Genomic DNA, 15,780 nt, shown 5'->3' on the forward strand with positions numbered 1-15,780 from the left:
TGGGTACTGTTGGGTCTCAGTAAATAATGTTATAAAGAGTTCGGTCTAGACCTGCTCTATTTGAAAAGTGTCCTGAGATAACTTCTGTTATGAATTGGCGCTATACAAATAAAATTGAAATTGAAAATTTAAATTGTGTCCAAAAACTATTGAGAACAGATCATCATGTAGGACCACAGATTCATGAACTGAGACTCTTTCATATTTCCAAGCTGTCCCCCACATCATGTCCAGTCAAAAACCAAAGGCTGTTGTCTATGTGTGTTAATAAATGTTTGAGGTTACTGTAGATTCTCCTACATGCTTTAAGAGCAAGCTGTATTCGGTTGGTTGCAATCTGCAAGTTCACCACTTGATGCCACTAAATCCTACACACTGGTCCTTTGAATATTAATTGGCAAGAGACATGTTTCCAAACACTCAACACCGTCAAATTCTCCACTGATATAAGTTATTTATTCATTTATTTAGTTACAAAATGAGCACAATTCCGCCAATCTAACATTTGAACAGAAACAATAAAAAGTGCAATTATATTTACAAGATAGAAGCTTTAAATAGTTTAGCAAAAAAAGAAAATTCTGTGCATTTAGTGACTGATTGGCTCAACACTGCAGGGGTCAGCCCACTGCAGTGGAGTCACCTGTACCTGAAGGAGGATATGGCAGTGGTCATGTATTCAAACTGAAGTTTCTCGTTTTTAATCTATCAGCTGTGATCCTGAGTGAAGGTTGTGGTCAATGGTCACTGAGGTTGGGGGTTTACTGGGTGATGGATCTCAGCCTGGATCCACAAAAGCTTCACAGCACTAGAGTTTGTTTTTTTTTTGTTAAGTTATGCTTTTGGTCTTTTATTGCTTTTATTTGATAGAGACAGCTGAAGATAGACAGGAAAGGTGGGTAGAGAGAGGGGATGACACGCAGCAAAGGGCCGTAGCTCGGTTTCAAACCCTGGGCCGCTGCAGCAACTCCGTACATGGGTCGCCAGCTCTACCGACTGAGCTAACCGGGCACCCTTCACAGCACTAATGTGATGGCAGATCCATTAAAGTCCTTCAGTAATCAAAGGTTTGATACTGGTGAATCTTTGCCCATGACTCATAGTTCTAGCTGATATAGACATTACAAAAAGGCAGCTGTCCAACCACAACCCTTTAAATTTAAATGCTTTGAGATAACAACTCAGTGTCTTATTTTGGTCCAGAGACTGCTCTAAAGGCCACCAGTCATGTTCAGGTTGGTGGGCAGAGGTGCAAACTGAGGCTCAGGAATCACAGGGGACGCTAGTGACCTGTGAAGAAAACCAAGAGCCAGGTCAGAGGAGTTTACAGCAGTCAGAGAGCCAACTGTATATGTGTTCTGTAATGGCCTACCTGATAGAATGTCCTTCAAATCCAAGCGCTGTGATGAAGATGTTGATGAGGACGGTGAAGAAGACAAAGACTGTTGCTACATTGTTCATTCTGTTCAACTTGGCGTGTTTCCTCACGTCGTTCAGATCATACTTTACTGCCAGCACAGAATCGCACAACCACAAAAACAAAATACATAAAAAGTTGATGAGAAAAAGAGGCAGAAAGACATACATAGGGGAAGGAAAGTACAATAGAAACTTTGAAACTTCAATTTAAAGCTGCAGTAGGTAACTTTTATTAAGATGACATTTTGTCATATTTGCTGAAACTTTCACTATATCCTGACGTAAATGAGTCAAATAATCTGAAAAAATCAGGTTCCTCTGGCTCCTCCTAGTGCTCCTAATGAATAAGAATTAAGAATTTGCCATACCCAAAAGAAAAATAATTAGCAATATGTGAGGTATGGGTAAACTGAAGTGTAATAAAGAGTTAAAGGAACAGTCTGGACGACCCACTCTTCCTCTGAGCCACATCTTCTCATCTGATGAATGAGATGATAAGCTTGATACCTCTCTCATGTTTAAGACTAAAACTACAGCCTATTAGCTTAACTTAGCATAAAGACTGGAAATGGGGAGCAGTTAGCCAAAGGTCTGTCTCAACGTAACAAAATCCACCTACAAACACTAAAGCTAAAGCTCACTAATTAACATGTTATATCTCGTTTGTTTTTCATTTGCCTAAAAACTGAAGTGAAAAAACAATAAGTTTAAGTTTTAGAGGTTTTTTTGCTGGATGCATGAGAAATAATGTGTTGATCAGTGAGCTTTAGAGGTGCTGGTAGGCAGATTTTGTTATCTTTGAAGTCACTAGTCACTGAATTGGCAGTTTGATCCCCAGCTCCTCCTGTCCTCATAAAGGGTCCTTGGACATGACTCTACCTATGGGCACATGGAAAAAAATGTGCCATGAAAGTGCAGTTCATTTATGCTAAGCTAAGCCAGCTGGTTGCTTGTTCTAGCTTTGTATTTAGCCTACAAACATGACAATAGTATCAATCTTCTCAAGTAATTCTCAGCAAGAAAGCAATTAAGCATATTTTCCAAAATGTCTAACTATTCTTTTATGCTGACTTCATCATCTTACAGCTTTGAATGCATTAGTTATGCAAACCAGCTAACGCTAGGAAGGAAAGCATGACACACAGGAAGGCAGACACTTGGGGCTTTAGTTAGTTCTAAAGTTGGATTGAATTCTCTTGATTAATTTTTTAGGCAACATTATTAGGAATCACTCCATTAACTTTCACTTTTATGCAGATGATGCGCAGATATATCTATCGATCAAGCCCGATGAAATTAATCAATTATCTAAATTACAAACATGTCTTAAGGACATAAAATCCTGAGCTGCAATTTTCTGATGTTAAACTCAGAAAAAAACGATATTCTTGTACTTGGCACCACTGTCAGGAATCTTGGAGTTATCTTTGATCAGGATTTGTCATTTAACTCCCACATAAAGCAGACCTCTAGGACTGCCTTCTTTCATTTACGTAATATTACAAAAATTAGACACATCCTATCACAGACAGATACAGAAAAACTAATCCATGCATTTGTTACTTCTAGGCTGGATTACTGCAACTCTTTATTATCAGGCTGCCCCAATAAGTCCATTAAAACGCTTCAATTAATTCAGAACGCTGCAGCACGAGTACTGACAGGAACTAGAAAAAGAGATCACATCTCTCCTGTACTAGCTTCTCTGCATTGGCTCCCTGTAAAATGTAGAATTGAATTTAAAATCCTCCTCCTCACCTATAAAGCTCTTCATGGTCAGGCCCCTTCATATCTTAAAGAGCTCATAGTACCCTATTACCCCTCTAGAACACTACGTTCTCTGAATGCTGGGCTACTTGTGGTTCCTATAGTCTCTAAAAGTAGAACAGGAGCCAGAGCCTTCAGTTACCAAGCTCCTCTCCTGTGGAACCAGCTTCCAGTTGTGGTTCGGGAGGCAGACACCCTCTCCACATTCAAGAGTAGGCTTAAGACATTCCTCTTTGATAAAGCTTATAGTTAGGGCTGGATCAGGTGAGTCCTGAACCATCCCTTAGTTATGCTGCTATAGGCCTAGACTATCGGGGGATTTCCCATGGTGCACTGAGCTCCTCTCTTCCTCTCTCTTTCTGCACTCATTCATGTTCCATTAATGCATGTTACTAACTTCACTTCTTCCCCGGAGTTCTTGTGCTTTCTCGTCTCGCAGGTTCTCATGGATCCTGGTGGAGCCTCCTGCCATGGTCCTGCTTGACTGCCATTGCCAATATCACTGATATTAGTGTTATTATTATTATAAGTATTATTATAGCTATGGTTACTGTTGTTGCTGTTGTCACTGCTCATTGTCCCCCATCGTTGCTGTTGTCATGTTCATCATCATCAGTCACTACTATTAGTGTAGTTGTTGCTACTGTCGTTGCTGTGCACCTGTCTGTCTGTCTGTCTGTCTGTCTGTCTGTCTGTCTCTCTCTCTGTGTCTCTCTCTCACTCACCCCAACTGGTCAAGACAGACGACCACCCACCAAGAGCCGAAGGATCTGTCCTAGGTTTCTGCCTTTTAACAGGCAATTTTTCCTTGCCCTTGTCGCCAAGTGCTTGCTCATGGTGGAACTGTTGGGTCTCTGTAAATAATGTTATAAAGAGTTCGGTCTAGACCTGCTCTATATGAAAATTGTCCTGAGATAACTTCTGTTATCAATTGGCGCTATACAAATAAAACTGAATTAAAATTGAATTGAATTGAACATTTCTGGGTTCATATTGCTGGCAAGTAGACTAATAACAATGGGGGAGATGCAAAACGTTTCACTTGCCAAGAAAGACGAGCAGCAGCCCCACTACGACCTGTAACGTGATGGACAGAGACAGCAGGACGATGAGGGGGATGTAGAAACGGTAATGCGGCCCCACGTAGAGAACGGTCTTCAGTTGGGATGAGTTGGCCATCAGTAAGGCAACGTCTAGCATACTCTGAGCAGCAGTCTTCTTAGTGGCGTAATGATTTATGTTGATGCGGCGATACACTTTTCCAGAAGGGTCCGTCATTGCCTGCGAGTATAGAGATAAAGACAAAAGGAAGATGTACTTTATTAAAGGGGGCCCATTCTAATGATTTCCAGCTCTTCTTAGTCTGAGACTGCACTAGAGTAGCTTTGCGTGATTTGGCAGTGCCCGGGCGGTGAACAAGCACATAAAAAAAAGGGACATTTCAGGTTCTGTTGAAGAACAAAGTAACACAGGTACTATATCACAGACCCAAACATGCAGAGCCACCTCTGACACCAAAGGATAAAATGATTTGGGGTTCTCCTAAGAAACACTGTTATTCTTTTGTTCTCTTTCACAGGTCTGAGTGCTCTGATTGTGCATGTGTACAAGTCCATGCGTCACTATGTTTTATTCACAGACAAGTGTTAGTATTTTGTTACTATGCACTCTCAGGTGTGGCTGTAAGAGAAGTGGGAGTGGCAGAGCAAGAGGCAATGACTCACTTTGGCAAGAGAGAGAGAGACACAACAAGACTCAACAAGTGGTGGGCCATTCTCTTTCTACAACTCTAGAAACCTCACAGCCTATCACATAAACTGATACATGTGCAGAGTGGGTGACTGAGAGGCAGGTATAACAGTTGTTCTGGGTTGAAAAATCATCCTGGTCACAATGTCCATACCTTTATCTCCTTCTGCACAACTGAGAGAAAGCTGGTTTGTTTAAACCACATCAGGGGCAAAGGCTTTCCCTCAGGGCTTTGTCCAATCCTGTAGCACAAGTAGATGTGATGTCACACCTGCGTGCAACTATCTCTAAGTCACAAAGTGTTCATTCATCTCTACACACAGCTGTCAGCTATGGAAAGAAACACTGATTTCACTCGGGGACATGGCCCCACTGACATTGCTGTAGATAGGTTTCTGAAGTTCCCAACCTGGGGGTCAGGACCCCGACAAAACTCGTTCCAGCACGGCACCAACACTTTGCTGTCTAGAACCAAGAACTGCTCACAATATGGGCTGGGGGCACCTTGTGCCCTGATAGCTCTGTATATAGCTGTTCTGCACATAGATGATACAAACTTAACATTGAGCTAGCTGGCTAGCTAGCGACCGGTTGATCAGCTAACATTACCAAGCAAACGTGGCCACTTATTTCTTACATCAATGTTTCGTTCGTAACATTGTTGTAACTTGAATGCTACTTTAGCTAGTGTGGTGGCAATTTAAGAAAGCATACAAAGTATGATCTTGTCTTTCTGTAAAGTTTTATTCAAGTCATCCATGAACTGTCTCAACGCAACCGTCACACACTCTCGTATGTGAAAGTCCGAAAGAGCCCCGATTGGAAGAAGCAGTATGGTTTTATCCCTGTTGGAGCGTCACTCTAACACAGTTACACATTCCTGAGTTGTGGGACAGTAAACAGACAGATAGTGTGGTGAGATGATCATGTCCTTGGTTTCTTAGTGAAGTCTCAACATCCCACTGTTTACTTGGACATACAGTGTAGATAGAAACAGGACTAAAGGTTGTATGCATATAATGGCCTCTTTAACAGTTGCGTATGGTTTTACAATGACCAGGTCAAAGGGTTGTTGTGTCAATGTTACGTTTGTAACATCTATGTGCAAAACAGCTAAATACAGAGCTGGCAATACAGCCAGCTAGCCTAACCTTGGTAACAATAACTAACATTGGAGACGTGTACAGTGACGTAATGTCGTGGCTCTATAGATGAGAGCAGGCATTGGTCACTTTGTTGTAGGTTTTGTTGGCAGTAAAGTTTTAAAGCTATATTGCCAAAGCCAGAAGTACAACATAATTATCATGATTTAACATGAACATAACATAATAAATATGTCTTTGAATTTCTTATATGATAAATACAGAGACAGAGTCCCTAGATCTGCACTGTACCTTGTATTAAACCTATTAATCTCTCCTTCTGTCTGTCTGTCTGTCTGTCTGTCTGTCTGTCTCACTCTTTCCTGAACTCTCCCCAGGTGTCAAGGTGGAGCTTAAAATCGTTGTATCCTTTGGATGATAAATGTTAATATTTGTAATAATTTCTGTAATGATTTTAAGATATTAAAGTAAGTAAAATTATTTATTTGTTAAGTGGATCTATGCTTATTACATTTTTTTTATTTTAGAAATGCTACATCTAGAAATTAAAGGTACATAAGTACAGCAACATTTATTTTTTGTATAAAACAAGCCAATAATCCTACAGGATTATAAATTATAATAATTATTAGGTCCTTTTGGACTGTTATAAGACTTAATCCTCATAAGTAGGTTTTTGAGTAGGTAATAAATCTTACTGGACTTTATCCAATAGGATTGGTTCCAAAATCAAGTAGAACTTCTAACTGGAAATTCTTATCAGGATCTATGAACCATATAGTGAGATATAGCCTAGGTCTGTATATTTTTAACATGTTGTAGCACGCTTTAAAATCAATAAGGTCTCACGACCCCCCGTGAAGCGTTGGTGACATAAATGGGGGACCCGAACCACTGTTCTAAAGTAATATCTGTACTTTCACTAGTTTCTGAATCCTATCAGCTTTTTATTATTGTATTATTATTATTATTATTATTATTATTGTTATTGATCTCCTCTCACTCGTTCTTCGGCTCAGTGTGTGTATTCTGTTCTCGTTCTTCAGAGGCAGACCATTCAATTAGAACATGACAAAAAACAGCCGGCCAATCTCCGATATATTCGTCCAGTCGCCCAACACTACTGGGATACTTATACAATACAATGCAATATGTTTTGCCTATTGATCTATTCAAGGCCGTCAATGAAGATGTTTGCGTAGATAAGAGAGCAGATGAGAAACGAACAGAAAAGAACCGAGCAGAACAGACCAGAAGAGAAGAGGAAGAGGGTTTGTGTGTCACTAACCTCTATATCGCCCACTTTATTCAGAGCCATGCCCTCTCCGTTCAGCCTGTTCTCCCTGTCCATTCTGCCCTCTGTGATAACTCAAACCGTCCTGCTGCTGCTGGTGTGTACAGTATGTGCTGAGCTTCAGTCTTTAGCGAGGGAGTAGACAGGACTAACAAGTCAGACAACTCCTCCAGCTACAGACACATTCAAAAGACCCCTCCCACTGTGTTAAACTAGTTGATAGGCGCTTTAGGAATTAACTATTATTTAGGAATAAATAATATGTTTTTAAGGTTTCAGTTTTAGAATAATGTAAATATGTATAATGCTGTCTCCTCTGTGTGACACTATCATGAAATGTTACTTGACATAACATTTCAATAAGAAAACTGTCTTAGGTCTCTGTTCAATTGAAGAATTATATTGATTTAAGCTGTGGCTGTGCCTTCTGATGTTATCCATCTGTTCTGGAAATGTATACATGCCCATAAACTGTTGAAGATATACACTGATTTATCCTGGATAATATTACAAGTTAACTTTGAGCTTTTACTGGAAAATGTGTTTTTTTGAAGGATCAACTCTATATTAGAGTATTTTCTGATCAATCTCATTATATTTTTTGCAAACTTTTACATAATTTAGTAACTTTTAAAACGTCACTTTCATGTTTTTAAGAAAGAAAGGGACAGCAGTGGTTCTCAAGTCTTGACTCAGCCTGGTGGACTCCATGGAAGGCGACCCACAGTGTCTTTAGATAAAAACAGCTCATTCTAAGGGAACAAACACAGAAGCATTTTATTTTCAGGTGATGAGTTTATCACCTGGACTAAATATCACCTTCCCTCCTGTGCGTCTAGGCCCCCCTATCCAGGTCGCTTACAAAACTGCCAATCACAGCGCAGCAGAATCCAGGGAACCAGCCAGAAAGGCTGGAGGCAGCATGTGGAAAGCGATTCGACTGCTGCTGCTGTTAACTGTGTTAGCAGCCGTCCTCTACTATGCCTACTGCCGTGTGATTAACAATGAAGATCCTTTTGGGATTCAGTGATCTGATTTGTTGTTAGGATGTCAGGGTTATTTTTCATTCCATTGAAGGCATTTCTTATCCATAAATGTTATTAGTGGAGAGTGCATCATTCCAGTACACAGTCTGACCACATTCCATAAACTTTCTTAGTGTCACCAAATCTTTAGAATTGACCAAAACCAGACACATCATAGTCTGTGTATGTATCAAAAACCTGATACATCTTCTTCCTCTGTCTCATTAAGCTCCATTTGGGTACTGTTGGGTCTCAGTAAATAATGTTATAAAGAGTTCGGTCTAGACCTGCTCTATTTGAAAAGTGTCCTGAGATAACTTCTGTTATGAATTGGCGCTATACAAATAAAATTGAAATTGAAAATTTAAATTGTGTCCAAAAACTATTGAGAACAGATCATCATGTAGAACCACAGATTCATGAACTGAGACTCTTTCATATTTCCAAGCTGTCCCCCACATCATGTCCAGTCAAAAACCAAAGGCTGTTGTCTATGTGTGTTAATAAATGTTTGAGGTTACTGTAGATTCTCCTACATGCTTTAAGAGCAAGCTGTATTCGGTTGGTTGCAATCTGCAAGTTCACCACTTGATGCCACTAAATCCTACACACTGGTCCTTTGAATATTAATTGGCAAGAGACATGTTTCCAAACACTCAACACCGTCAAATTCTCCACTGATATAAGTTATTTATTCATTTATTTAGTTACAAAATGAGCACAATTCCGCCAATCTAACATTTGAACAGAAACAATAAAAAGTGCAATTATATTTACAAGATAGAAGCTTTAAATAGTTTAGCAAAAAAGAAAATTCTGTGCATTTAGTGACTGATTGGCTCAACACTGCAGGGGTCAGCCCACTGCAGTGGAGTCACCTGTACCTGAAGGAGGATATGGCAGTGGTCATGTATTCAAACTGAAGTTTCTCGTTTTTAATCTATCAGCTGTGATCCTGAGTGAAGGTTGTGGTCAATGGTCACTGAGGTTGGGGGTTTACTGGGTGATGGATCTCAGCCTGGATCCACAAAAGCTTCACAGCACTAGAGTTTGTTTTTTTTTGTTAAGTTATGCTTTTGGTCTTTTATTGCTTTTATTTGATAGAGACAGCTGAAGATAGACAGGAAAGGTGGGTAGAGAGAGGGGATGACACGCAGCAAAGGGCCGTAGCTCGGTTTCAAACCCTGGGCCGCTGCAGCAACTCCGTACATGGGTCGCCAGCTCTACCGACTGAGCTAACCGGGCACCCTTCACAGCACTAATGTGATGGCAGATCCATTAAAGTCCTTCAGTAATCAAAGGTTTGATACTGGTGAATCTTTGCCCATGACTCATAGTTCTAGCTGATATAGACATTACAAAAAGGCAGCTGTCCAACCACAACCCTTTAAATTTAAATGCTTTGAGATAACAACTCAGTGTCTTATTTTGGTCCAGAGACTGCTCTAAAGGCCACCAGTCATGTTCAGGTTGGTGGGCAGAGGTGCAAACTGAGGCTCAGGAATCACAGGGGACGCTAGTGACCTGTGAAGAAAACCAAGAGCCAGGTCAGAGGAGTTTACAGCAGTCAGAGAGCCAACTGTATATGTGTTCTGTAATGGCCTACCTGATAGAATGTCCTTCAAATCCAAGCGCTGTGATGAAGATGTTGATGAGGACGGTGAAGAAGACAAAGACTGTTGCTACATTGTTCATTCTGTTCAACTTGGCGTGTTTCCTCACGTCGTTCAGATCATACTTTACTGCCAGCACAGAATCGCACAACCACAAAAACAAAATACATAAAAAGTTGATGAGAAAAAGAGGCAGAAAGACATACATAGGGGAAGGAAAGTACAATAGAAACTTTGAAACTTCAATTTAAAGCTGCAGTAGGTAACTTTTATTAAGATGACATTTTGTCATATTTGCTGAAACTTTCACTATATCCTGACGTAAATGAGTCAAATAATCTGAAAAAATCAGGTTCCTCTGGCTCCTCCTAGTGCTCCTAATGAATAAGAATTAAGAATTTGCCATACCCAAAAGAAAAATAATTAGCAATATGTGAGGTATGGGTAAACTGAAGTGTAATAAAGAGTTAAAGGAACAGTCTGGACGACCCACTCTTCCTCTGAGCCACATCTTCTCATCTGATGAATGAGATGATAAGCTTGATACCTCTCTCATGTTTAAGACTAAAACTACAGCCTATTAGCTTAACTTAGCATAAAGACTGGAAATGGGGAGCAGTTAGCCAAAGGTCTGTCTCAACGTAACAAAATCCACCTACAAACACTAAAGCTAAAGCTCACTAATTAACATGTTATATCTCGTTTGTTTTTCATTTGCCTAAAAACTGAAGTGAAAAAACAATAAGTTTAAGTTTTAGAGGTTTTTTTGCTGGATGCAGGAGAAATAATGTGTTGATCAGTGAGCTTTAGAGATGCTGGTAGGCAGATTTTGTTATCTTTGAAGTCACTAGTCACTGAATTGGCAGTTTGATCCCCAGCTCCTCCTGTCCTCATAAAGGGTCCTTGGACATGACTCTACCTATGGGCACATGGAAAAAAATGTGCCATGAAAGTGCAGTTCATTTATGCTAAGCTAAGCCAGCTGGTTGCTTGTTCTAGCTTTGTATTTAGCCTACAAACATGACAATAGTATCAATCTTCTCAAGTAATTCTCAGCAAGAAAGCAATTAAGCATATTTTCCAAAATGTCTAACTATTCTTTTATGCTGACTTCATCATCTTACAGCTTTGAATGCATTAGTTATGCAAACCGGCTAACGCTAGGAAGGAAAGCATGACACACAGAAAGGCAGACACTTGGGGTTTTAGTTAGTTCTAAAGTTGGATTGAATTCTCTTGATTCATCGAATCATCAGTAAAACTATTTGTATACTTGCTTTTATTTGTTGCACCTTCCAAACATGAAGATTCCAATATCAAAATGTATGTATTTAAGATGCAAGAAAGATGGAGAAGGAGGAACAGTAGAATCTGTTTGCCAGCCAACAGAGCCATTTTGTGAACCTGGAAATGTTGAGAACCCCAAATGTTTTATGTTAGAAATGTAGGGTAAGGATACCCAGCATTTAGAAACAGCCGGATGCTTACTTGACTATGTTGGGCAATTAGCATAATTAGCATTAATAAGCATAATTACCTACATGGACAATATTTCAGCAACTGCTTGGACAATTTGGACAATATAGGCGTAGTTATTGAGGAAAAGAACCCCCAATTTCAAAGTACAAACTGTCTGTCTAAACAATGCTTATACAGTTATGCTTAATACACCGCAGCAGCAAAGACACAGGTCAATCAAAAAAAGCTACACAGCAAAAAGAAGAAATTTGGAGAAATATTACGTCTGAAAATTCACACCAATGACATCAACCTTTCATGATTCTAAATTGCAGATCCAATATATTAAGCATGTAAATAACCTCAAAATCAACTAAAAATAATCCAAATCAGCCCACTTCCGGTTTAAAAGCTCATTTTGTACATTGAATAATATTAATGACTCCCCAGAAAATGTAGGGTACTCAACATTTCTGGGTTCATATTGCTGGCAAGTAGACTAATAACAATGGGGAGATGCAAAGTTTCACTTGCCAATAAAGACGAGCAGCAGCCCCACTACGACCTGTAACGTGATGGACAGAGACAGCAGGACGATGAGGGGGATGTAGAAACGGTAATGCGGCCCCACGTAGAGAACAGTCTTCAGTTGGGATGAGTTGGCCATCAGTAAGGCAACGTCTAGCATACTCTGAGCAGCAGTCTTCTTAGTGGCGTAATGATTTATGTTGATGCGGCGATACACTTTTCCAGAAGGGTCCATCATTGCCTGCGAGTATAGAGATAAAGACAAAAGGAAGATGTACTTTATTAAAGGGGGCCCATTCTAATGATTTCCAGCTCTTCTTAGTCTGAGACTGCACTAGAGTAGCTTTGCGGGATTTGGCAGTGCCCGGGCGGTGAACAAGCACATAAAAAAAGGGACATTTCAGGTTCTGTTGAAGAACAAAGTAACACAGGTACTATATCACAGACCCAAACATGCAGAGCCACCTCTGACACCAAAGGATAAAATGATTTGGGGTTCTCCTAAGAAACACTGTTATTCTTTTGTTCTCTTTCACAGGTCTGAGTGCTCTGATTGTGCATGTGTACAAGTCCATGCGTCACTATGTTTTATTCACAGACAAGTGTTAGTATTTTGTTACTATGCACTCTCAGGTGTGGCTGTAAGAGAAGTGGGAGTGGCAGAGCAAGAGGCAATGACTCACTTTGGCAAGAGAGAGAGAGACACAACAAGACTCAACAAGTGGTGGGCCATTCTCTTTCTACAACTCTAGAAACCTCACAGCCTATCACATAAACTGATACATGTGCAGAGTGGGTGACTGAGAGGCAGGTATAACAGTTGTTCTGGGTTGAAAAATCATCCTGGTCACAATGTCCATACCTTTATCTCCTTCTGCACAACTGAGAGAAAGCTGGTTTGTTTAAACCACATCAGGGGCAAAGGCTTTCCCTCAGGGCTTTGTCCAATCCTGTAGCACAAGTAGATGTGATGTCACACCTGCGTGCAACTATCTCTAAGTCACAAAGTGTTCATTCATCTCTACACACAGCTGTCAGCTATGGAAAGAAACACTGATTTCACTCGGGGACATGGCCCCACTGACATTGCTGTAGATAGGTTTCTGAAGTTCCCAACCTGGGGGTCAGGACCCCGACAAAACTGGTTCCAGCACGGCACCAACACTTTGCTGTCTAGAACCAAGAACTGCTCACAATATGGGCTGGGGGCACCTTGTGCCCTGATAGCTCTGTATATAGCTGTTCTGCACATAGATGATACAAACTTAACATTGAGCTAGCTGGCTAGCTAGCGACCGGTTGATCAGCTAACATTACCAAGCAAACCTGGCCACTTATTTCTTACATCAATGTTTCGTTCGTAACATTGTTGTAACTTGAATGCTACTTTAGCTAGTGTGGTGGCAATTTAAGAAAGCATACAAAGTATGATCTTGTCTTTCTGTAAAGTTTTATTCAAGTCATCCATGAACTGTCTCAACGCAACCGTCACACACTCTCGTATGTGAAAGTCCGAAAGAGCCCCGATTGGAAGAAGCAGTATGGTTTTATCCCTGTTGGAGCGTCACTCTAACACAGTTACACATTCCTGAGTTGTGGGACAGTAAACAGACAGATAGTGTGGTGAGATGATCATGTCCTTGGTTTCTTAGTGAAGTCTCAACATCCCGCTGTTTACTTGGACATACAGTGTAGATAGAAACAGGACTAAAGGTTGTATGCATATAATGGCCTCTTTAACAGTTGCGTATGGTTTTACAATGACCAGGTCAAAGGGTTGTTGTGTCAATGTTACGTTTGTAACATCTATGTGCAAAACAGCTAAATACAGAGCTGGCAATACAGCCAGCTAGCCTAACCTTGGTAACAATAACTAACATTGGAGACGTGTACAGTGACGTAATGTCGTGGCTCTATAGATGAGAGCAGGCATTGGTCACTTTGTTGTAGGTTTTGTTGGCAGTAAAGTTTTAAAGCTATATTGCCAAAGCCAGAAGTACAACATAATTATCATGATTTAACATGAACATAACATAATAAATATGTCTTTGAATTTCTTATATGATAAATACAGAGACAGAGTCCCTAGATCTGCACTGTACCTTGTATTAAACCTATTAATCTCTCCTTCTGTCTGTCTGTCTGTCTGTCTGTCTCACTCTTTCCTGAACTCTCCCCAGGTGTCAAGGTGGAGCTTAAAATCGTTGTAAAATATTAAATGTTAATAAATGTTATAAAGAGTTCGGTCTAGACCTGCTCTATTTGAAAAGTGTCCTGAGATAACTTCTGTTATGAATTGGCGCTATACAAATAAAATTGAATTGAATTGAATTGAATTAATATTTGTAATAATTTCTGTAATGATTTTAAGATATTAAAGTAAGTAAAATTATTTATTTGTTAAGTGTATCTATGCTTATTACATTTTTTTATTTTAGAAATGCTACATCTAGAAATTAAAGGTACATAAGTACAGCAACATTTATTTTTTGTATAAAACAAGCCAATAATCCTATAGGATTATAAATTATAATAATTCCTAGGTCCTTTTGGACTGTTATAAGACTTAATCCTCATAAGTAGGTTTTTGAGTAGGTAATAAATCTTACTGGACTTTATCCAATAGGATTGGTTCCAAAATCAAGTAGAACTTCTAACTGGAAATTCTTATCGGGATCTATGAACCATATAGTGAGATATAGCCTAGGTCTGTATATTTTTAACATGTTGTAGCACGCTTTAAAATCAATAAGGTCTCACGACCCCCCATGAAGCGTTGGTGACATAAATGGGGGACCTGAACCACTGTTCTAAAGTAATATCTGTACTTTCACTAGTTTCTGAATCCTATCAGCTTTTTATTATTGTATTATTATTATTATTATTATTATTATTATTTTTTTTTTATTGATCTCCTCTCACTCGTTCTTCGGCTCAGTGTGTGTATTCTGTTCTCTTTCTTCAGAGGCAGACCATTCAATTAGAACATGACAAAAAACAGCCGGCCAATCTCCGATATATTCGTCCAGTCGCCCAACACTACTGGGATACTTATACAATACAATGCAATATGTTTTGCCTATTGATCTATTCAAGGCCGTCAATGAAGATGTTTGCGTAGATAAGAGAGCAGATGAGAAACGAACAGAAAAGAACCGAGCAGAACAGACCAGAAGAGAAGAGGAGAGGGTTTGTGTGTCACTAACCTCTATATCGCCCACTTTATTCAGAGCCATGCCCTCTCCGTTCAGCCTGTTCTCCCTGTCCATTCTGCCCTCTGTGATAACTCAAACCGTCCTGCTGCTGCTGGTGTGTACAGTATGTGCTGAGCTTCAGTCTTTAGCGAGGGAGTAGACAGGACTAACAAGTCAGACAACTCCTCCAGCTACAGACACATTCAAAAGACCCCTCCCACTGTGTTAAACTAGTTGATAGGCGCTTTAGGAATTAATTATTATTTAGGAATAAATAATATGTTTTTAAGGTTTCAGTTTTAGAATAATGTAAATATGTATAATGCTGTCTCCTCTGTGACACTATCATGAAATGTTACTTGACATAACATTTCAATAAGAAAACTGTCTTAGGTCTCTGTTCAATTGAAGAATTATATTGATTTAAGCTGTGGCTGTGCCTTCTGATGTTATCCATCTGTTCTGGAAATGTATACATGCCCATAAACTGTTGAAGATATACACTGATTTATCCTGGATAATATTACAAGTTAACTTTGAGCTTTTACTGGAAAATGTGTTTTTTTGAAGGATCAACTCTATATTAGAGTATTTTCTGATCAATCTCATTATATTTTTTTGCAAACTTTT

At 39.6% G+C, this 15,780-nt stretch overlaps 1 protein-coding gene across 9 annotated transcripts in view; it reads right to left on the reverse strand.

Annotated features, from left to right (window-relative positions):
- si:dkey-93l1.9 (uncharacterized protein LOC562339 homolog) overlaps positions 1–15,337 on the reverse strand; it is a 31,309-nt gene extending 15,972 nt beyond the window's left edge. The window contains exons 1-4 of one of the 9 annotated variants that reach the window (XM_051425208.1): positions 15,163–15,336; positions 11,963–12,197; positions 9,964–10,099; positions 435–1,290 (exon numbers count right to left, since the gene is read on the reverse strand). In XM_051425208.1, the coding sequence (XP_051281168.1) occupies positions 1,212–1,290; positions 9,964–10,099; positions 11,963–12,197; positions 15,163–15,225 (513 nt within the window). In that variant the 5' untranslated portion in view covers positions 15,226–15,336 and the 3' untranslated portion in view covers positions 435–1,211. Of the gene's footprint in view, positions 1–434; positions 1,291–1,372; positions 1,509–4,232; positions 4,468–7,326; positions 7,505–9,027; positions 9,882–9,963; positions 10,100–11,962; positions 12,198–15,162 lie in introns of those variants that run through there. The other 8 variants (XM_051425203.1, XM_051425202.1, XM_051425214.1 and 5 more) reach the window with 8 other exon arrangements.
- Positions 15,338–15,780: the final 443 nt, after the last annotated feature.

This window comes from Dicentrarchus labrax, unplaced genomic scaffold (genome assembly GCF_905237075.1).
Source record: "Dicentrarchus labrax unplaced genomic scaffold, dlabrax2021, whole genome shotgun sequence".
NCBI lineage: Eukaryota > Metazoa > Chordata > Actinopteri > Moronidae > Dicentrarchus > Dicentrarchus labrax.